The 24393-nt window shown below is 39.6% G+C and overlaps 4 protein-coding genes across 4 annotated transcripts in view; 2 read left to right on the plus strand and 2 right to left on the minus strand.

The window, feature by feature from the left end:
• Positions 1 to 991: 991 nt before the first annotated feature.
• On the plus strand, positions 992 to 2377 carry LOC126690286 (uncharacterized). Its single transcript, XM_050385398.1, has 2 exons — positions 992 to 1978; positions 2027 to 2377. Exons 1-2 carry the CDS (start codon positions 992 to 994, stop codon positions 2375 to 2377), a joined length of 1338 nt encoding a protein of 445 aa, XP_050241355.1.
• A 60-nt stretch (positions 2378 to 2437) lies between these two features.
• On the plus strand, positions 2438 to 3787 carry LOC126690287 (uncharacterized). Its single transcript, XM_050385400.1, has 2 exons — positions 2438 to 3327; positions 3598 to 3787. Exons 1-2 carry the CDS (start codon positions 2438 to 2440, stop codon positions 3785 to 3787), a joined length of 1080 nt encoding a protein of 359 aa, XP_050241357.1.
• Positions 3788 to 11090: 7303 nt separating this feature from the next.
• LOC126689127 (phloretin 4'-O-glucosyltransferase-like) overlaps positions 11091 to 24393 on the minus strand; it is a 78585-nt gene continuing 65282 nt past the window's right edge. The window contains exon 2 of the mRNA XM_050384184.1: positions 11091 to 11512. The gene's annotated coding sequence lies outside the window, so the exon portion shown is untranslated. The remainder of the gene's footprint in view (positions 11513 to 24393) is intronic.
• On the minus strand, positions 11509 to 13093 carry LOC126689126 (phloretin 4'-O-glucosyltransferase-like). The gene has a single exon (XM_050384183.1). It carries the CDS (start codon positions 12925 to 12927, stop codon positions 11554 to 11556), a length of 1374 nt encoding a protein of 457 aa, XP_050240140.1. The 5' UTR covers positions 12928 to 13093; the 3' UTR covers positions 11509 to 11553.

The following is a 24393-nucleotide window of genomic DNA, read 5'->3' on the forward strand; positions in this document are numbered from 1 at the left end:
TTGGAGAGTAGAATTCAAGCAATTTGTTAGGAGTAAAATGTGGGAGTGGAATTCAAACATGTTAAGGGTTTTATTTAAAAAAAAAAAAAAGAAATGTGGTAGATAATTTTTTTGATACAACATGGCTTTAGTTATTAGGTTTTTATTTTTTTTATTTTTTAAAATTTTTATCAATTTAAGATTTTAAACCATTTCTTATGATTTAGAGATAAAGATAAGTTTATTAAATTAAGGGTATTTCATTAGTTGTGTGTGTGTGTGTGTGTGTGTGTTTTTTTTTTTTTTTTTTTTTTTTTTTTTTTTTTTAAATTTATCTAAATTTTAGGACTTTTTAAATTGATAATTTTACATGTCTAACCCTATTATTTAAGCTTTACAAACCGGTAAATTTGAGGATATTTTGGGCATCAAAATTAAGGAATCCAAACAGGTGAAACTCCTTAAATAATAGTGATGGGAATGACGAGATCACATTACCCTGACGAGATCAGCACTAGTGACGAGGTAAACCTTGACGGCAAACGAGTCATCACCGACGAGGAAAAGAAAATCATTCAATGGCGCCAGCAGATAACCTGGGCAGTTACGAAACTAGCAAAACAGACCGTTGGAGCCTAATAAAAGCCCCATAATTGGGCTGAAGGCGTTACAAGAGAGAGGCATTAACACCCCAACGGCTAGCAGTCAAGCTCACATATATAAAGTCCTCACATTGGCAGCATAAGGTACATAGTTACTGAGACTCTCTAAAAATACCTATTACTTTCTAGTTCTGTGAATTGCTTTATTGTTCTAACTTTGGCATCGGAGGCGTTGTGGCAGGCACCACACCGGTGACTCCTTTCTTGAAGATAACCAAGTGCTGATAGGGAGTTCCATCTGCCTACTGCGATTGACGAGTTTGCACCTCATCAGTTTGGCGCCGTCTGTGGGGACGATATTTTCAGATTCATATTTGAAAATGTAGTTTCCGTCAACCCTCTACATTCAGATGGAATCCAACCCAGATTCAGCAGTCTTGGCCCAGCAAGTCCAGGCCCTTGCAGCCACCATTGAAGAACTCACCAAACAGAACCAGGAAATGAAGCTACGGCTCCAGCAAGTCCAACAGGCTCAACAGGAAGAGAACCGGTCCAAAGGTAACTTGGAGGAAGAAGGGGATAGTCAACAGAGAGGAACCCTTCAGAGACCAATTACTCCAGACGAGCAGAACTCGGACCTCCTTCGAGAAATGAGGAAGGAAATGGACGAGCTGAGGAGCGCCATTAAAGAAAAGACGGACCGAAGCGTGGACAAAATGGTAAGGGCTACAGATTCACCCTTCACCGCCGCGGTACTCGAATGCCCTGTGCCGTCAAAATTTCGCTTACCTCAGCTTGAGCCGTTCGACGGACTAAAAGACCCCCAGGATCACCTTAATACCTTCAAGACGACTCTGGGACTTCAACAACCACTTGACAAGATACTATGCCGTTCCTTCCCAACGACTCTCAAAGGAGCTGTAAGAGAATGGTTTACTAAGTTGCCAAACTCGTCCATAGACAACTTCGATCAGCTGAGTAGTGCCTTCTTGCGCCACTTCATAGGAAGGCAACGCCCAAGGAGGCTAGTAGACTACTTACTCACCATAAAACAGGGGGAGAAGGAAACCCTGAGATCATATGTCAAACGATTCACCCGGGAAACTCTGGAGGTGGACGAAGCTGATGACAAGGTGCAGCTGACGACCTTCAAAGCAGGGTTGAGGTCCAGAGACCTCGTGGCCTCTCTCGCAAAGAACCCCCCAAAGACGATGGCGGAGATGCTCCTGAAGGCACAAAAATACATGAATGCGGAAGATGCTCTAGCTGCTATAAAAGATACTAAGAAGCCAGGAGACAAGGCCAAGAGGGAAGACGACCGTAGGGGGCAAAAGAGAGATCGACCAGACCGTCAGAACAATGACGGGAACAGGAGGAAGGATGATAAAAGTCGGACGGTAAGATTTACTCCCCTGGTTATGCCTGTTGACAAAATTTTCACGTAGATCAAGGACGAACATTATCTCAAATGGCCCAGGCCATTACACTCATCCCCCAATGTTCGGGACAAAAACAAGTATTGCCGGTTCCACAGAGACCACGGCCACCACACAGAGGATTGTAGAGATCTAAAGGAGCAAATAGAGGAGTTAATACGGAAAGGGAAGTTACAGAAGTATGTAAAGAAAGGAGAATATAGTAAGTTCAGGGACGACAATAAAACCCAGCATGAAGCCTTCTCCTGGGATGACGACCATCCGTCCCAGCCTCCACACAAGGTGATCGGGGAGATAAACACGATTACAGGAGGACCATTCTCAGGAGGATCGTTCAGATCATTCAAAAAGGCATACTAGAGACAGGTGAACAACGTCCACGCAGTACCTCCGTTAAAGCACCGATGAACATACCAGGACATGTCTTTCAGCGAAGGAGACGCCGCAGGAGTGAAGCAGCCCCACAATGATCCCTTGGTCATAATGCTGAATATAGAAGGGTTTAATACCAAAAGAATCCTCGTTGATAACGGAAGCTCCGTGGACATCATTTACTCCCCAGCCTTCCAGCAGCTGAGATTAGATCCAAAAAGACTTCGGCCTTTTGACTCTCCACTCGTCAGTTTCAGCGGAGACAGGGTCTACCCTAGAGGCATAGTGATGTTGACGGTGACCGTAGGGACCTATCCAGTACAATTGACAAAACAAGTAGACTTCCTGGTGGTATATTATCCCTCATCTTACAATGTCATCATTGGGAGGCCCACCCTTAACAAGTGGAAGGCGACGACGTCAACCTACTGTTTGAAGGTGAAATTCCCGACCGATAATGGCATTGGTGAAGTGAAGGGTGATCAAGTCCTGGCAAGAGAATGCTATCAAGCTGTCCTAGCTGGAAAAGAGAACCACATGTGGATGATTGAAGAAAAAGAGGAAGACAGGATAGAGGCCCTAGAAACAGTGGAATTGGTAGAAGGAAATGCGAATAAGACGACTAAGATAGGGACGACGCTGAGCCCCGAGATGAGGACAAGACTCATAAGGTTCCTAAAAGAGAATCTAGATGTCTTTGCGTGGAGTCACGGGGACATGCCGGGCATATCTCCAGAAGTCATCCAACACAGGTTGAATATGGACTCAGAACGGAAGCCCGTCCAGCAACGACGAAGAACCTTCGCTCCAGAACGAGATCAAGCAGTTGCAGAGGAAGTTAACAAACTCTTGACAACTGGATTCATCCGGGAAGTGTATTATCCTGAATGGCTCGCCAATGTTGTCCTGGTCAAGAAAGCGAACGGGAAATGGAGGATGTGCGTAGACTTCACCGACCTGAACAAGGCATGCCCAAAGGATAGCTTCCCTCTACCAAGAATAGACCAGCTTGTGGACTCTACAGCCGGGCATAAGTTATTGACGTTCATGGACGCCTTCTCAGGTTATAACCAGATAAAAATGGCTGAAGAAGACCAGGAGAAGACCGCCTTCATCACAAGTCAAGGACTCTAATCTTACAAGGTAATGCCTTTTGGGTTGAAAAATGCTGGAGCTACGTATCAGAGGCTCGTGAACAAAATGTTCAGCCAGCAGATTGGCAAAAACATGGAAGTGTACGTGGACGATATGCTCGTCAAGAGCAAGGAAGAGCTTGCACATCTGGACGAGTTGAAGGAAACTTTTGCAACCCTCAAAAAACACCAGATGAGGTTGAATCCAAGTAAGTGCGTTTTTGGGGTAGCCTCGGGGAAGTTCTTGGGATTCATGGTGTCCTAGAGAGGAATAGAAGCAAACCCAGAGAAAGTACGAGCTATCATTGACATGGCCTCACCCAAAACCGTCAAGGATGTTCAAAAACTCACAGGAAGGATAGCGGCTTTAAACAGGTTTGTCTCTAGGGCTACAGACAAATGCCTCCCCTTTTTCAAAACCTTGAAGCAGGCTTTTGCCTGGACCGTCGAGTGTGAAGTAGCTTTCCGAGAGCTAAAGCACTACTTGAGCAGCCCACCTCTCTTAAGCCCGTCCAAAGAAGGAGAAAACTTATACTTATACCTGGCAGTGTCAGCCTCGGCAGTAAGTGTAGCTCTAATTAGAGAAGAAGGTAAGAAGCAACTCCCGGTTTACTACGTCAGCCAAGTTTTCCAGGGAGCTGAGTCTAGATACCTAAGGATCGAAAAGATTGCGTTTGCACTAATAGTGGCCTTGCGCAAGCTCAGGCAATATTTCCAGTCAAATCCTATTCTGGTAATGACGGACCAACCAATCAAGAAATCAATGAACAAGCCCGAAGCAGCAGGGAGAATGGTCTAGTGGGCAATTAAACTTAGTCAATTTGACATCGAGTACCATCCAAGAACAGCGATCGAGGCACAAGCTCTGGCGGACTTCATCGCAGAATTCACTGTCCCTGACGAAGATAGGATTACTGATGAAGTAGATAAATTGACAATACAGACTGATGGTTCGTCAGCCCAAAAGAAGGGGGGAGTAGGGGTCATCATAACCACCCCTGACGGAGAAGTGCTGAAATATGGGGTCCAACTAAAGTTCCCAGCTACCAACAACGAAACTGAATACGAAGGAATACTAACAGGACTAAGGCTTGGGAAAGCTCTTGATGCCAAAAATTTGTTGATCCAAAGTGATTCGAAGCTAGTGATCGGACAGATCAAGGGAGAATACGAGGCAAAGGAAGAAAGGACGCAGAAATACCTCAAGCTGGCGAGACAACTAACTCAGGAATTCGATACAGTGGAGTTCGTACAAATCCCCAGAAGTCAGAATATGAGGGCTGACGAAGTGTCAAAGCTAGCGTCATCAGAAGAAGGGGGACTAGCACAGACCTGGCGATGGAGGTCCAGAAACATCCTAATATCGAGGAAGTTGCAACATTCATCATCCAGAGCACTGATACCTGGATGACGCCCATAATGTCCTTCCTCCAGGACGGGCGCCTACCTCAAAACACAGAAGAAGCCAAAAAGATCAAGAAGAGAGCAGCCAGGTTCACAATCCTGAATGACGCCTTGTACAAGAGAGGCTTCTCTATGCCTTACTTGAAGTGCGTCGACGAGAAAGAGGCCAAATACATTTTGGAGGAAGTACACGGAGTAATTTGTGGCGACCATGCCTGCTTCAGATCCTTGGTAAACAAGGTGGTAAGAGCAGGGTATTTTTGGCCAACCATGCAGGTGGACGCTGCTGAGATCGTCAGGAGATGCGACAAATGCCAGCGATATGGGAATGTGCAACGGCTTCCAGCAGAGAAAATGACGACTATAGCTTCCCCATGGCCATTCGCACAATGGGGAATCGATATCGTCGGTCCTCTGTCCCAAGGTAAAGGTCAGGTAAAATTCCTTCTTGTTGCTATTGACTATTTCACAAAATGGGTTGAAGCAGAGGCCCTAGCAACGATCATTGAGGCTCGGATCCGGAGCTTTGTGTGGAAAAATATAATCTGCAGGTTCGGGATTCCCTCGACGATTATATCAGACAATGGAAGGCAATTCAATAGTCAAGGCTTCAGGGAATTCTGCTTAAACCTTGGGATCAAGAATCAGTTCTCATCCCCAGGGCATCCTCAGGCAAACGGGCAGACGGATGTGACGAATCGGACGCTGCTCAAGATTATCAAGACCAGACTGGACGATGCGAAAGGTGCCTGGCTGGAAGAACTACCAAATGTCCTGTGGGCTTACAGAACCACCGCCAGAACCCCAACAGGAGAAACCCCCTTCAGGCTAACCTATGGCACAAAAGCAGTAATTCCAGTTGAAGTAGGGGTCACGAGCATCAGGCGTGGAACTTTCAACGAAGAGACCAATGACGACGAACTGCGACTCAATCTGGATTGTTTGGACGAAGTAAGAGACAATGCATCCAGCAAGATGACGAAGTATCAGAAAAAGATGGCCGAATACTACGACAAAAGGGTCAAACTCAGACGACTGGACATAGGTGACCTCGTCCTACGCAGGACAATCATGGCAACTAAAGACCCTACCCAGGGAAAGCTGGGTCCTACGTGGGAAAGTCCCTACCGAGTCATTCACTACTCAAGACAAGGAAGTTATCACTTGGAAACCATGGACGGACAGAGGCTCCCTCGACCATGGAACATTGAGCATTTAAAAAAGTACCACTAGTAGATGTAATAGACAAATACGGTTACTCTTGAATTCAATAAAAATTTTATCCTTTGATGCCTTTATGTAGATGGGTCCAGTCAATTGAAAGTCAAACTAACGTAACAAGAGTCCGCCTTGACGGATGCAAGTTATCGACGATAACGCCAACGAGTACGAGATAAACTAAAGTAACAAGATTCCGCCTTGACGGATATAAATTACTGGCGACCCTCATAATGGGTACAAAATAAAAATGACTAAGTGATAAGATTCCGCCGAGACGGATCTAAATCACTGACGAAGCCCTAAGTGACGAGATTCCTCAATTGGATGTAAGTCACCAAAATAAAAATAGCTAAGTGATAAGATTCCGCCGAGACGGATGTAAATCATTGACGAAGCCCTAAGTGACAAGATTCCTCAATCGGATGTAAGTCACCAAAATAAAAGTAGCTAAGTGATAAGATTCCGCTGAGATGGATGTAAATCACTGACGAAGCCCTAAGTGACGAGATTCCTCAGTCGGATATAAGTCACCAGAATGAAAATGGCCAAGTGATAAGATTCCGCCAAGACGGATGTAAATCACTGACGGAGGCACACAAACGTGCTGGAAATGTAGACGTAATCCTAAAGTCTACGCGAATGGCGGGGTCCCACTTAACGAACTAAGGATACTGACGAACCCGCAAGGAAAAGAGCAAGGAGAAAAAGAAGAAGGATAAAGAATGACGAGCAAGTTACAGGTAGAAAAATTTGCTCTAATTACCAGCTAAGTACAAGGTACGCTAAGAAGTTTGTGCTAAATCACGAATATGTGCATAGTCATAGACAGTAGCATAACCACAAAAGCAAGTAAGCATTAAATCATAAAAAAAAAGGCCTAAAAACATAGGGCAATTATCCTTGTTCTTCCTACAGACCCATAAAACGAAGGGCCAAAAGATATTGTTCTGAAAATAGAAATAAAAACAAAAAGAAAAAAAAAATGTACATCTCCAAAAAAGGGCCCAAAACACAACGGGAAGATATAAATGATAAAATCTCCTAAGTATCAGGTTCGGGGGTCTGGAGCGTCAGTAACAGGATCGTCAATAGCAGGAACGTTCTCAACAATAGGAGCGTCGTCAGTAGCAGGGGCATCACCGTCAGGAACAGAAGACTGGGTAGCCTCGTCAGCAGCCATCACTTGATCTACCACTTCTAAATCCAGATTTAGCAGATCAACCCCTGTAGGGTACTTGACGAGGTACCGGTGGAGGAGTTCAAATCCCTTGAAGTACCAACTGAAGAGTACTGTGGAATACTCCTTAGTCTGCTGAAAGGCCTCGACAGACCTGGCAGCGATTGTCTTCAACTTCTCTTTTGCCGCCTGAAGCTGGTCGTCCTTCTTCAGATTCAGCTGACGCTCAACCCTTAGGTCAGAATTTAGAGCCTTGACTTTCTCCTTCAAGGTGGCAGACTCGTCCATCGACTGTATGAGGTCCTTTTTCAGAGTTGAGTTCTCCTTTTCCAGAGCCTCCATCCTAGAAGTCAAAGAAGCCACCTTAGCCTCTTGAGTAAGACACTCAGAAGCCAGGTGAAGGCTCTCCCCCAACACCTGACGAAGCAAGATAAGTGCGTCAGTAAAAAAAAAAATTTGGAAGAAGAGACCAAGGAAAAATGTATGAATAGCCTTACCTGCACAATCTTATGGACATGCTGACTCGCAACCACGTTGACAGGCACCCCAGAAAAGACCTTAAGGTCCTCAGCTTTCACAACATTGTGTGCCCGCTCCACAGCCACACCTTTGTCATCAAAGACGGACGAGCCAGCTCTCTCCTTCTCTTTGTCTTTGGCTGACAACCTCGGCCTCTTTGATGACGGGGTAGGGATCTCCTCAACGGAGGTAGCTGGCGAAGCCACCCAGGTACCCTCTACTCCCGAGACGATTGGAGTAGCATCCACGGAACGGACGACGGAAGGACCCTTCCCCGTCACACGAACCACTTTCTTGTCGATACTAGCCAAGGGTTCGTCTTTCTTGGCCCTCATCTTGGCGTACATATCCTTATTGAACTTGGTCGTCATCTCTAAAAAAAAAAAAAAAAAAAAAAAAAAAAAAAAAAAAAAAGACTAAGAAATCCAAAGTACGCAAATGAAGGTCAGTATTGACGAAGTAGACACTTACTCTTCTTCTCCTCGATGCTAATGCTGCGCAAAACATAGGGAGATGGATCCGGGCCTAAGCAGTAGAAAGCAAGTGTCCGTGGGTCAAGGAGATCGTCCCAACTCTCAATCGACTTAGAGTATTCGATTGCCTTTTGAAGATGTTCCTGGTATTTGCTCTTCAACTTGGGACGCTTTTTAACTGCAAAAGGAAGTGAACAAGTGGTTAATGACGACAAAACATGCAAGACAAAAAATAAACAAACGAGAAGAAACATAGACGCACCTAAATTTGGGGTTCCCCACCGACGAAGTAATCTTGGGATATCACCCCAAGCCTCGCTGGAAGGGGTCTCAAAGTCATCCCTGGACATGAAAATGAAACGGGACTTCCAGTACCTGAATGACGAGGCTAGACCCTTAATGATTCTAGTCCTCCTCGTCCAAGGGACTAGTTCGTAGTACCCATACTCTTTTGATTCTTTCAAACGATAGATATGGACGAGCTCACTCACTTTGATCATATCCTCGTTGGCAGCCAGCCAAATCTCCGTACAATTAATGACTATCCTCCAGGAGTTAGGCATGAGTTGCCCGGGGGCAATGCCAAAATGATCCAATAGCTCCATCACCAAAGGATGGACAGGTAGCCTAAGTCCAGAGGTGAAAGTAGCCTCGTAGAAGCACACTTCACCTGGAAAGAAATGGCAGGCCCGATCCTTAGGACCAGGCCGACGAACACAGACCCGGGCAGGGAACTGGAACCTGTCCTTAAACCTAGCCATTGTATCAGCGTCCAGCCCACACTCTTCGTTGAGAGCGTAAAAAGCCTTAACCTGACGAGGGGTAGAAACGGCTGTATCACCCTCGACCGGGCCGCCGCTAGACGACAACCCAGTGTCTAACTCACTGGATCTCACCTCAGACATCCTCTTCGTCTCTCTCTCAAACCAAGCCAATGACCGACCCAAAATCGGAGATAGCTCCCCTAAAACCACACTCAACCCACTACCTTCAAAAAGATAGTCCCCAATCGAAGGAAAAAAGTCCCTGGAAACACCCAAAGCCACCCCTAAGCGAGCAAAAAAGAAAGAAATTGAGGGGCAAGCTACCCAAACCTTAGATGAATTAACCATGAAAAGGGATACCCAATCCTAAATGCCCAACATACCAAACACGAAAATAAAAGAAAAAAGGAGAAAAAATCAGAGATTTATAAAGAGACCTTGAAGAAAAAAATCTGAGAAATCGAAGAAGTAGCGTACCTTGGAGAACGGAACAGTCGAGGCCGAAGAAATTCGTCGCCGGAGTAAGGTCAGAGTCGTTGGAGTAAGGTCAGAGTCGCCGGAGCAGAATTGGGATGGTGGCAGAAACAAGCAAAGAAAAAAGAAAAAAGGACAAACACTCGGAGCAGAAAAAGAAAGAAAAACCAGAGTGAAGAAAAATGAAAGGTCTTTAAAACCAAAAACCCAAGGAAACTGAAAAGTAGCGGGAAACCCAATGGGTCATGCCATCAATACTCTCAATCAACCTATGCCACGTGGCCACGTTCCATACTGCGCCACCATCACACATTAAATTCGGAACGAAACCCCAAGCGTCACAAACAATTCAGGAAAAGAAACTTTTCACCTTCTATGGCCTTCATGACACGTCACTGACGACCACAGAACCTGGGGGGCAACTGATGGGAATGACGAGATCACATTACCCTGACGAGATCAACACTAGTGACGAGGTAAACCTTGACGACAAACGAGTCATCACCGACGAGGAAAAGAAAATCATTCAATGGCGCCAGCAGATAACCTGGGCAGTTACGAAACCAGCAAAGCAGACCGTTGGAGCCTAATAAAAGCCCCATAATTGGGCTGAAGGTGTTACAAGACAGAGGCATTAACACCCCAATGGCTAGCAGTCAAGCTCACATATATAAAGTCCTCACATTGGCAGCATAAGGTACATAGATACTGAGACTCTCTAAAAATACCTATTACTTTCTAGTTCTGTGAATTGCTTTATTGTTCTAACTTTGGCATCGGAGGCGTTGTGGCAGGCACCACACTGGTGACCCCTTTCTTGAAGAAAACCAAGTGCTGACAGGGAGTTCCATCTGCCTACTGCGACTGACGAGTTTGCACCTCATCAAATAGTATAGAGATGATACCATGTTAACGGTTTCAAAATCTAATAAGTGTGAAATGTCAGTAAAAAATAACTTCCCCATTAACAAATGAAAGACATGTGTTAGTGAATACTTATTTTTGTACACATGTCTCTTGGCTATTAGATTTTGATATAGATGATGTGGTATTATTTGATATATAATACTTTTTCCAAAAACTGGTGAATGCACAAAGTGATGACACGTGTCCCTTTACCAATGCATATAAATATGACAAGTAGGATTTGCTTAATCTTTTATTTTATTTTTTAATTTTTGGGATACAAACAGGTTTTGCTTCTTCTTAATTAGTAAAGTACAAGAAATTTCATTAAAATGTAATTGTCTAATTGCTACCGACCAATTTTATATTATAGAATGTGAGGTCCACAAATATGTCTAGAAGACCTAATATGCATATAGCTACTGGACAAACCAAACCATAATTATATATTTTCTAAACTACATAGGTTTTTTTTTTTTTTTTTTTTGACTAATAACTACTTAGTTGATTTGCGGCAACCTAGTAACAAATAAAGAATGACAAGATAAGGCAAAGGCAAAAAACATAAATCAACCGCCCATGGAAAATAACTCGTTACACTCATTTATCTCTACTATTTTATTTCAATCTTCACAATTAATGTAAAAATATACACATTTTAATATATGAAAGTATGGATGTAAAAACAAAAACATTTTTTTTTAAGAACTGAAAATATTATTCAACGGAAAGCAAATTACAAGGAAACAAAAGAGACAACCCTACATGACTATAAACACTGGGAGGGCAACAACCCAGACCAAAAGAACCCACCAAACTTTGAATCCTAGACCATTTAGCTAATTTATAAGCAGTCATATTTGTCTCAAAATAAACTCAATTAAAGGAAACTGAATCCAGAGAGGACCATGCCACGTGGACAACCTCTACAAAATGAATTTTTAGTCTCCAATGCATACTGTCCCTGAGAGGGAATCTATACATGTCTTAGAATCACTTTCTATAATTACACGTGAAGCATCATAACAAGTTGCAAGAGCAAGACTGAGTGCCTATAACATTGCTAATGAGAGTGATGAAATAAAAGAAGAACCTACACGCTTTTAACGAGGTTACCTTCACCAATCTCATCCACAAAAGCTTTGAGATTGATATAGGAAGAAGAACCAGCTTCGTTGGTAGCCTCCATAGCCAACTCCTTCCATTTCTTGGCATTCTTTCTGATTGCTTCCCCGCTCTCTCTATCTCCCACAACCAATTCCAAACATCTCTTAATCTCATCACCTTCAACAATCCCATCCTTATTCACAGTCACCCTCACTCCTATCTTCCACACATCTTCAATTAGCTTTGCATTCGTCCCTTGATCAGACCACTGTGGAAATGCTACCATTGGCACCCCTAAAATCAAACTCTCCAAAGTTGAATTCCACCCACAATGTGTCACAAAGCATCCTAGTGAAGGATGTGATAAAACCTCCACTTGGGAACACCATGGCACTATCATTCCCCTTTGTTCTAATTCCTCTCTACAACTCAACTTCTCTTCTTCTCCATTTTCCTTAGTTCTTATGACCCACAAGAAGGGCCTCCCACAATCCAACAATCCATGTGCAATTTCCTCCATTTGTTGCCTTTTTAACACCAATAAGCTTCCAAATGAAATGTAAATGACCGATGATTCGGACTTCGAGTTGAGCCATTTGATGTAATTTTTGGAGCCATTAGACGGATCTCTTCCATCCAAAATAGCATATGGAACTAGCGGTCCAACTGAAACCAAGTTAAGTTTTTCGAGCACTTTTAAAGCCTCAGGCTCTAATGCATCAATGGTATTCACTAGAACTCTAGGATTACTCTCCTTTTCAAGTGCTTCAAGTTGGGCTTGGAATTTAGCGCGTACAAGAGCATATGGGTTTGAAGCAAGCAAGAAGGAGGGAAGGTCACGAGTAGCGAGTGATGGCAAACCTGGTAACTGTATCGAATAGGAAGGCCCGTCATCGTTGTTGTTCCCAATAACATCAGCAAAACCATTGTAATAGTAGTAGTATATATCGAAAACTATTGCAGGTTGAATCCAAAGAAGGGCGGAAGGAAGATGAAGCTCACGAGCCACGTCAGCAACCCAAGGTAGAAGCATTGTGTAGACTATGCACTGTTTATTGGCGATGGAGACAATGAGATCAGTGAGAGCTTTGGAGCCATTGCGCTTGAGTTGATCCAATTGTTTTTCAGCATCGTCTGTAGGTACAACTCCGTCATCATAACCGTCAGAAAAGGTGGCGAATGACAAGCCGTCAGGAGGAGGGCTTTTGATCATGCCTCGACGATGGGCGCCAATGCTGGTGAAGAAAGTGACATGCACTCCCAAGCGAATGAGGCGTTCTGCGAATTGGAAGGCAGGGTTTATATGGCCTTGCGCAGGAAATGTGACTATGACAAATTGGCTCTGCTGCTGCTTCAACATGGTTATTTGATATTTGATATGGGTTGTGAATAGTCTAAACAAAAACAGAATATATAGTTGTTTTGTACTTTAGATATGTGAGACTTATATAGAAGGACCAATGCATATGAGGATGGGCAAGGCTTAAAAATGTAGCAAATTTTTTTTGCTTTTTAAGTCACAATTTTTGCCACAATTGTACGTATAATAAACTATAAGTGATGGAAAAAAAAGTAATTGAAGGATTTATAGGAAAGTGATAGATAATCAATCATAAAATAAAATAGTTATAATAAAAATTATAAAATTTTTTGTAGTACCAGAAATTAGTACTAAAGTGGACTGGGTATGAGTATTAATGACGTTTGCGGTGACGATTCGGAGGAGGTGGGGCTTTGTGATTCAATTTCTTCTTGTTGTTTTCGTTATAAACGACAAGGACTAGGTTTTTTGTGGTATTAGAAATTAGTACTAAAGTGGACTGGGTAAGAGTATTAGTGACGTTTGCGGTGCCAACTCGGAGGAGGTGGGGCTTTGTGATTCAATTTCTTCTTCTTGTTGTCTTCGTTATAAACGACAAGGGCTAGTTGGTCAGACAAAAACAATCCAATGCGTGCAAATTTCAAAGCGTGGGCCCCCAAGATTTAAAGCACTTGCACTAGTTTTAGACACCCAACGGCGTCGTGTTTGACCTGGCATTGTATTGGGCAAGACTTTGAATATAGGTTTTGACTAATGCATTCAAAACTTATCGAAACTAGTTAGTTTGGTTCTTAAAATTAATTTAAGCTCTAAATAGTTAGTTATTTTTTCTCAATTATTTTAAGGATTAAACTGATTTTAGGAGGTCACATTGATTAGTTTTGAAAAGTTTTGAATTTGTTTAACATTAGCTCAAACCTCTGGGGTTATAAATGAAATTTAACCTTAAAAAATATTTTTCAAGACAATGATTTGAGCATTAGCATCTAATATTTAGAAAATGAGATGGGTTAAAGTTATACATTTTCTAAACCATTAGATTTAAGTAAATCCAACCGTAAAAAAAATGTACTTATTAATGTTGATATTCTGATAAGGATTTAATTTATTATCCTTAGTTATAACATTTCATACCTATTTCTAATCCCAAAAATAAATAAATTTTTCTCTCTGCTATTTTTTTTTCATCCACTACACATTTCTCTCTTCTCCATTGCTCTTCCACCTTTATTACCTCCATTTTTACAAGATTCCACCTCCACAGTCACATAATGAAGGCAGCAAATGCATTATTGCACAAAATGGCAAAAATTAGATTGGGATTGACATCTCTGAGTGTGAGAGCCATACCAGCTGTGTGAACCTAATGGCATTGATAATTTCTTGCACAGTGAGACTTTCAGTGCATGAGATTGGAAGTAAAATGATTACTCTGATGTATGATGAATCAGTAGTACTCTATCAGATAGATGATTCATATATATATATATATATATATATGAATCATATCCCGTTATGGGACTACTGGACTAGTCAGTGGAGCAAATGTATGGACTTATTAGGGCCTTAGGAAATTAAGGATATAGACAAGGAAGTCAAATTTCACTTTGCAACATTTAAGACTCAAGCTAGTTGCCTTTGGGGGTAGAACCGTAGATCTAGAGGTGTCTTATTGCAATGAAAGCATTGACGTCCCATCAAAAAAAAAAAAAAAAAATGTAAGCACTGACGCAATTTCAATTATTTGACAAATCTATTTGTCAATTTCTTACATATTTACTTAAAAGCTGTGCTCATGATAGAAATTATGACCAATTTTTTTTCTTTTTGGTAGAAAGGAAATGCATTAAAAACTAAAGAGTTTTGGGACAAAGTTTATTACATAACACATCATTCAAATTTGCTACAATACAAAATCAAAGGTTTGATTGACTCCCAATCTTGCCAACCAAAAGCACATTCGTTAATTTCACAGTAATAATGCCTAACAAGCACCTAGTAAAGCTGGGGAACCAACAACCTGTGATTAAGTTATTTACTTCAGTCTTATGTTTAATTAGTTCAACTTTTTGATTCATTAGATTTTATGTGGCTGTGGAGGTGGAACCTTATGAAAATAGAGGTGGAAGAGCAATGGAGAAGAGAGAAACGTGTAGTGGATGAGAAAGAGAGAGTACAGAGAAAAATATACCTATTTTTGGGATTAGAGATAGGAATGTAATGTTATAAATAAAAATAATAAATAAGATCCTTATCAGAATATCAACATTAATGAGTGGATTTTTTTACCGTTGGATCTACTTAAATTCAATGGTTTAGAAAATGTATAACTCTTTAGAGTTACACTAAGTGTAACTTGAACCTATCTTTTAGTAAATATCTTATTTTATTATTTTAAAAACTACTTTATCTATTATAGTATATTATTTTACAATTGACTTAACATCCCAATTTTTATTTTACTATATAACACATTAAAATAATATATTTATACAATAAAATAATATAACTCAATATCCAAACAAAACCCAATATCCAAATAAAACATTATTTTTAAAAAATACCATCTTGCTACAATACCATCTTATTTATAAGATGGTACTATAGCATAATTGTAAATTTTTTTCCAATTAGAGTTTCGGATAATGCACACTTTTAAGGTTTGGATGCTATAAATTTACAATTTTTTTTTTGTTGGGGGGTGGGGGGTTACAATCCCCAATGCCAATTAATGCTCTAACAAACTTAAATTATACAAAATCTAAAAAAGAGATAATTTCATGTATTGACAAAAAAAAAAAAAACATGTAAATACATAAAGTCTTACAATTTCATTTTACAAGTTTTCTTATTTTGAAATTATTGTATGATAATCTCATTATTAATGATAGAAGTTATATCACTTTCGAAATTTTAGTTAGATAAAAATTTTCTTGGGCTTTTTTTTTTTGGTAAGGATCTAATATATTGTTAAGGGAACCAAAGTTTAAGCATGAAATTTGACTACAAACTTAGTTGTAACGTAAGACTATAATTCTCACGAAACAAATTAACATGACTACACATTTTGAAAATCTAACCGTTGAATTGATTGTTCTTAAAACACAAGTGAAATTTCATGTTAATTTGATGTTATTTACTATTTAATCAATAAACTTATTTTTTATGTATAATTTTAGACTATAAAAACTTGAAAGTTAAACATTTAATTGATGACATAGTTATTGACCTTTGATATTCTATAAATTTTGCAAATATAAAAGATATAAGAAAAAAAAATGGTCTAATGGTGGATTTGTCAAAATTCACATCCAATAAAAAAATATTAAGTGGAGTTTTAGCCTTAGTCTATAATCAAGTTTGTTGCCAAACTTTAATTATATTGAGCCTAAAAAAATTTAGGATGGTCACAAACTTGGCTTCAATATGGGGCAGCCCCTGAATGGAAGCACTAGGTGTACAACCAGGTTATGAGTAGTGATTATTAGTTATTACATACACTTGGTTATGAGTAGTTCACATCAATCACTTTTACATGTAGTATGTAAATGTGTGTAATAGCTTTTTATCCTTAGGTCATATAGATATATAAAAAACTTTCATTCTCATACATCTACTTTTATTTATTTATTCACTTTTATAGGTTAAAATGTGGACTTTTTTAAAAAATTAAACATTTCCACATTATCAGTTGTAGAAATATATGTGAAATAGTAGCTGTGAACTAGTATGAAAAATATATTTCCTAGATATATAATATGTTGTGAGAAAGAGAAGCATAGATACTTTTTGCTTCTCATGAGTCTCTGACTCTAGCTGATTGTGTCAAGGCATCTTGCTATGGCTGAGCATCGATTAGTTGATATGGATCGTATGCCCTATGATTATTACAAAGGCACTCCTAATTTTTCATAATTTTTTTGTTGAAATATACTATTACTTCATGAAGTTTATCTATGGAACATTTTGTTTTTTATCTTTGAAGCTGATTAATTAACCATTTTTGTTATTTTGATTTCTAAAGTTTCACCGAAGCATTATTGATTTCTAAACTTTTAAAAATGAGCGCTATTAGTCTCTTGTAAATTTCGGTTGTATATGGAATTCTCGGCAGCAACTGCATAACTTAGCAACGTATCAATTAGGCTAGTTAGGGGCAAAGTGAAGGCAGCAATTTCGTGCTTCAAAATTCAAATGTGGAAGTCCCGTCCTTGATATTACCTCTACAAAGAAGACTTTAACCAAACTGTGATAATGTATTCCTATTTAGACGTGACCAAGCATGATTAAATTAACTGTAACTGAATGCTAAACTGAACTAACTTGAACAAAAGTTGAATTGTTTTCCCTCTGCTCAAATGCTAAATTGACAAGGTGATTTATTTACGAATGGGGAAAATTAACACGGCAAAAACCCCACCGGGTGATTTTCAGGTTACCATTCCCAAAATTCCACTATTATCACAACAAGTGGTTATAAGTAAAAGAATCTCAATACCTTATACCAATCTATAGTTGAACACTTACCCCAATACTCAATTGGACTTGTTCTGTAGTGATAATTTCTCCTTTCGATGCACGACTCCTAGTCCGTGACTAACCAATTGCGCGGATCTCAGTATGCGACTTCAATCACCAACTAGAGAAAGTTGTTAGTTGCAAAGTTTTTTAGTTCATCCCAACGATGAAGATCAAGAAGATGCTTGGTCACAAAACCTTACGGTGCACAAACACAGCAACTTCGTCACAAGAATAATGAACTAGGGCAAATTCTATCTCTGGTCACAATTTGCTTAAACAAACTTTGGTTAACACTTGTGCAACTTGTGTACACTTTGACGACCCTTAAAATAATCATTTTATATGTCTAGGATTGTGAGAAAAGAAAGCCCAAATACAAAATCACGGATTAGAGTCAAAATAGAACTAAAAATCTGTTTTTCATAAACCTTGATAGATACCCTATCTATCGAGCTGCTATTGAGCCACGGGGCTGAATAGCTCTTTTAAGCTAGATAGATGGCAAGCTATCGAGCTTTAATGATAGGCACTTTTCAACTTGTTTCTTGGACAGACTTGCATGGCTTCAACACTTGATCTTGAAACAAAATTTCTTGAAGTATTAGGCTGCATTTGGTTTGATGTAAATTGAATTCCGAGTGTAAAATGAATGCAAGGGAAAATATTTTCGGAAAAGGAAAATATTTTCAAGTGTTTGATTGCATTCCAAAAAATGCTTTGGAAAATATTTTCTAGTGCTTGGTTGTGTTCTAGAAAATGCTCTAGAAAACCCATTTTTATCATGTTTCTCACATTTTTTTATGATCCAAACAAATATTATTATAGAGAATCAAAATATATAAACAATCAAAGAAACAAAAATCAAAACAAAAAAATCAAAATCCCAAGACCAATCGTGAGAGAGAGACTCAAGTGACAGAGAAAGAGAGATCGGTTCGTGGGTGACTTGGTGGTGGCGACGGTAGTGGCGACATGGACATGGTGGGTCGATCTAAAGGTGGTGGCTTGATCTAGGAGTGGGTCACTCACTGGGTGGTCCGATCTAGGAGTGGGTTGCTCACATGGTGGACAAATCGACTCAGGGGTGGGTTGCTCATGGCAGTCCGATTGGCTTAGGGGTGGGTCATTCATTGGGTTGGTGACAATGAGGAATGGGTCGGTAGAGTGGGATGGGTGGTTGGAGTGGGATGGGTCAGTGAGGATGAGGGATGGGTCGGCGGAGTACCTTCTCCTTGCTCGGCTTGAGGGATGGGTCTTCTTTCTTTGGGTGTGAGTTCAGAGACATTGTGCTTTAGGTGGATTGTGCTTGTTTGTGTTTCTAGATCACTCTCTGTACTCTCTCTTCTTGCTCTTTCTCACTCTCTTTCTTCGGGTGTCTGTGAGTCTGGAAATCATTTGAAGGTAAAATACAAGTGTAATTGGTTTTCATGCGTGAGGCTTTCTAGTTTACGGTCAACTGAAATTCATTTTCAGTTTGATCGAATTTTCATGCGCACCCAAACACCCTCAAGGGTGTAAAACGTTTTCCTGATTTCTTTTACCACCGAAACAAATGCAGCCTTAAACGCATCCTAGATCTACCCAAATACAAGTAAAATGTGTTTTGTCAAAGGATTAGCCAATTACATAAAATAGTGACATATGTTCCTAACAAGTGAATCACATATGTCCTAACACTTCTTGATCTTCATTGTGCATGAAGTGAAGAACTTTGCAGCCAACAACCTTCTTCAAGTTGCTGGAGTTAGTCATGTACTAGGATTCGTGCATTAAACGAAAAGAGTGTCATTAAAAGATCAAGTCTACTTGGGTATTGGAGTGAAGATTCAACTATAGGTTGGTAATTTGGGATAGGCCAAGGGTAGTTGGTAAGATTCCTTTTACTTGTAATCGCTTGATTATTGATTAGTGGGTTCTTGGGAGTGGTGACCTTAAAATCACCCAATGAGATTTTTGCCTTGGTGGTTTTCCCCATTCGTAAACAAATCACCATGTCAAATTTAATTTTCACTAAATTTATTTTAGTTGGTGATTTATTTGTGCTACCACGCCATTGCATGTAATTGAACCTAATTAATTAACTTGGGTAATTAATTAATTTGCAAGGGGTCAATATATTTTTACCCTGTCAAGTGGTATCAGAGCAAGCACACTCTGATTAGGTTTTAATCATTGCTGTGAGATCCATTGACCCCTGTTGTCATGGCATTAATCAATAAGACAAGATCTTATGTTTCAAATACATCTTGCTTTTCTAACCTTTGTCTACTTAAGTGTTTTAGAAAATGCAAATCTAAAAGTTATTTGAAAGCTCTTTTATTAAATATTGAAGAGGATTTTAATGTAACCTAGAAAAGACTAGATTGTCTCAAATTGCACATGTGTAGAGGTGTTCATCTAAGAAAGGTGAAAATCAAAGGTTTTACAAGAAGATGGCAGTTGAAGGAGAAAACCATTCCAAGTGATCTCTCAAAGAAGCATGAAGTATGCTTTATGTTGAAATTAGCATTCAAAGTAATGGAAACTTGTTTATGGTATCCTGACAGTGGATGCTCAAGGCATATGATTGGAGACTAATCTCTCTTTAAGGTTTTTAAGTCTAAGAAGGGTGGTAATGTTACTTTTGGTGATGGTAGCAAATCACAAATAAAAGGGAAAGGAACTATCTCCTTGCTTGGACTGCCTGCCATTACCAATGTATTGTATGTAGAAGGCCTGAGAGTAAATTTGTTGAGCATAAGTCAAATCTGTGATCAAGACTTCATGGTATTATTCTCCAAAGGGAAGTGCATAGTACTAAATGAATCCGGAAAGCATCTCATAAGTGGGGCACTTTGGACAACTGCTACAGTTTGGTACCTGATGCAGATATTGTGTGCAATAGTATTTGACTACCTAATGAAGAATTATGGCACCAAAGGATGGGACATGCTAGTTACAAGCATTTGTCAATTATGTCCAAGCATGAATCAGATCTAGGAATGCCGAAGCTCAGCAGAGTAAGCAATGTTGTGTGTGGACCATGTCAACTTGGGAAAAAGACCAAAGCCAAACATCCTAGTACTCAGACTTCAGACACATCTAGACATCTAGAACTTCTACACGTTGATCTCATGGGTCCAACTAGGACAGAATCTCTTGGAGGAAAGAGATACATCATGGTTGTTGTAAATGACTTCACTAGATTCACTTGGGTAGTTCTTCTCAAATCCAAGTTTGATGATCCTGAGCACATTGAAGCATTGTGTATGAGATTGCAAAATGAGAAAGGTATGAAGATTGATCAAATTCGCAGTGACAACAGTAAAGAATTCGAAAACTCTTACATGGAGACATGTTGCATTAAGGCCGATATATCTCACTCCCATTACTCCTCAACAAAACGGTGTGGTAGAAAGGAAAAACAGAGTTATTTAAGAGATGGCCAGAGCCATGCTACACAATAGGGATGTTGCCAGAAATCTATGACGCGGAGCAATCAACACAGCGTGTCATACAGTTAATAGGGTATGCTTCAGACCTGGCTCAAAGAAGACTCCTTATCAGATGTGGAAAGGAAGAAAGCCAAATGTGAAGTATTTTAGAATATTTGGAAGTACATGCTTTATTCTCAAAGATAGAGAGAATGTGGGAAAGTTTGACTCCCGAAGTGATGAAGGGATATTTTTGGGATACTCCTTTACAAGCAAAGCCTATAGGGTTTTCAACAAAAGAACTATGAAGGTTATGGAAACAGTCAATGTTGTTATTGATGAAGCATCTTCATCGGATCTATCTAGAAGTGTTGAGGAGATACCAAGATGACTTTTACCTCGGATCCACAAGTCAATGATGAAGAGCTGGCTGAGGAACCTTCATCCCCTAGTACACCGAGTACTCCAAGTGTTGTAGAAGTCTCAGATACTTCAAACTCCCCAACTATTGCGAAAGCCCCTGTGGAGAATACCTTATCTTCGAAGCCAGAATTTGCTGAAGGAAAAGGACCATCTTCTAGAATCAAATTAAACCATCCTCCAGAAGTCATTGTTAGAAACATGAATGAACTGAGACTAAGAAAGTGTACAATTGATAAGTGTGTTGTTAACTTTGTATCTTATTCTTGCTACTTTTCGCAAGTTGAGCCCACAAAGGTAGAGGAGGCCTTCTAGGATAAGAGTTGGGCAAAAGCCATGCATGATGAATTGCTCTAGTTTCAAAGAAATAATGTATGGACCTTGGTACCTAGACCAAAAGGAGAGCATATCATAGGCATAAAGTGGATATTTTGCAACAAGACAGATGAGGAAGGAAATGTGATCCGCAACAAAGCAAGATTGGTGGCGCAAGGATATTCCCAAATGGAAGGAGTGGATTTTGATGAGTCTTTTGCCCAAGTAACTCCAATGGAATCCATTCGAGTTCTTCTAGCCCTAGCTTGTCACCTAAAATTCAAGCTATACCAAATGGATGTGAAGATTGCTTTTTTGAATGGATTCCTGAAAGAAGATGTTTATGTTGCTCAGCCTAAAGGTTTCATTAATCCACACTATCTAGATCATGTGTTGTACCTTAAGAAGGCTTTATATAGACTGAAGCAAGCACCCAGAGCTTGGTATAATCGGCTTACACAATACTTGATCTCACATGGATTCACAAGGGGACAAGCCGATCAAATGCTCTTCATCAAAAGGGAGGATGGAGAATTGATAATAACATAAGTCTATGTTGATGATATCATCTTTGGTTCCACAAAGGATGATCTTGCTTACACCTTCTCAAAGCTAATGCAAGCTAAATTCGAGATGAGCATGATTGGAGAATTGACTCACTTTCTTAGGTTGCAAATTTGACAGCAAGAATCAGGTATAATCTATCAATCTAAATGTGCCAAAAATCTTGTGAAAAATTTTGGTTTGGAATCTGCTAGTTCTGTTAGAACTCCTATGAGTCCAAATGTTAAACTCACTGTAGACCTATTAGGAAAAAGTGTTGCTCTTTCTCTCTATAGAAGCATGATAGGTAGTCTTTTGTACCTTACTACTAGTAGACCTGACATAAGTTATAGTGTAGGAGTATGTGCTAGATATCAGACTAATCCCAAAGAGTCTCATATGATTGTTTTAAAAAGAATCATAAAATATGTCAAGTCCACCACTGATTTCGGGGTGTGGTACAGAAAGGACACAAATGATGTCTTAGCTAGATGTTTTGATGCTGACTAGGCTGGGAATGCAGATGATAGAAAGAGCACATAGGGTTGTTTCTATGTAGTTAATAATCTCGTCTCCTGAATGAGTAAGAAGTAGAATTCCATCTCTTTATCTATTGCTGAAGCTAAATATATTGCTGCTGGTAGCTGCTGCACCCTACTTCTATGGATGCAAAAACTTCTCTCTCATTATGGTATTTGTCAAGAAAATCTCACCATTTATTGTGACAATACCAGTGCCATCAATATCTCTAAAAATCTTGTTCAACATTCTCGAATTAAACACATAAAGATTAGACATCATTTCATTCGTGAACTTGTTAATGATGGCACTCTCACCCTTGAATTCATTCATATTGATGATCAAAAGGCGGACTTATTCACTAAGCCCTTGGATAGCAAACAGTTTTAATTCCTACACCAAAACATTGGTTTAATCTCCTTGGAGTGATCTCTTTCTCTCACTCTCCTCCTTAGGCATATGCATCTAGTTTTATGCTTTGTGTGTTTTCTTTCATGTTTTCATTTTGGTTGTTTTCAGTTTTTCTTTATTTGTTTTTCATTTAAAAAAAATTGAAAAATCAGAAAAAAAAACAAAAACAGTGTGTGATGTGTATATCGGTACTTGTGTACCTTGGATGGCCTTTGAAACAAAGTTTCTTAACTTTGTATTTCTTGTAACTTAGATGAACATTTCAATGCACAACTAAGCAAGTGAGCTTTGTGGCTTGTGTTTATAATGAGTACGATTAAGATTATTTCTTATATCTCATGCTCATATAGCTTTTTGATGGGATGGATTAGAAAATCCTAAGAGAAAGACATAAATAACTATCTCACCACTAAAACTTGCCAATCATGAATAACATCCGTGTGCTTAGGCACAGCAAAATTGGGATATTTTAGCTTACATAAATGGGTATTTCTTCTCTCCCTTATATGCCAATGCATGCTATGCTTAAAATAAAAATATGTAAAGAAAAAATAAAAGCAAAAAGAAGCAAAATGCTTATAAAATGGTTGCAAGCATGTTTAGTAGATGTGGGAGTTATAGGATGTACCTCGAAGGTGATAGTTCCCATCAACCAGTTATGATTGTGTGTGAGTGCATTTGATTTTCTCATGTCTCAAATCTTTATAATATGAGACACTTATGCACTCTTGCTATGTTTCACACATAACACGCAAATTCTTTGCTACTCTTGATACATATGCAAGTACAATGTGATTTGGCCATCACAAGAAATACATGTATTGATAAATACTCACTAAATTGTCTTAACTTGTTTTTGAAATATAAAATTAGTTAGACTTGTTTAATGTGTGTGTGTGTGTGTGTTGGATTTATGAATACCTTGCATATATGCTGAGAGATGTTTTCAGAACTTAACATGTTGATTGGATCTTTGGTTGAGTTGCTTGCTTGTTGCTTTTATCTCCTTGTGTTTTTCCTCCTTGAAAAACTCCTTTTGTTCAAGCTCGACAGCTTCTCGACAAATCCTCGATAGATTCCATTTCTATCAAGCTTCTTTCTTTAGCCTCGATAGAAACCTCGATAGATCTTCGATCCATCGAGGAATTTTCCTGTGCTCTCTGCCTTCTCAATAGAATCTTGATAGATCTTTGATCGATTGAGATTTCTGGGTCATTTCTAGATAGATGTTCAACAGTTTCTCAATCTAACGAGAATTTTGGGTTTGATCTTGACAAAAGCTCGACAGCTTCCTCGATCCATTGAGCCAAATTTCTTTGCTCTCTGTTTGCTCAATAGATTCTTGATCTATCGAGACCTTCTT

Source organism: Quercus robur, chromosome 6, assembly GCF_932294415.1.
Source record: "Quercus robur chromosome 6, dhQueRobu3.1, whole genome shotgun sequence".
NCBI classification, from domain to species: domain Eukaryota; kingdom Viridiplantae; phylum Streptophyta; class Magnoliopsida; order Fagales; family Fagaceae; genus Quercus; species Quercus robur.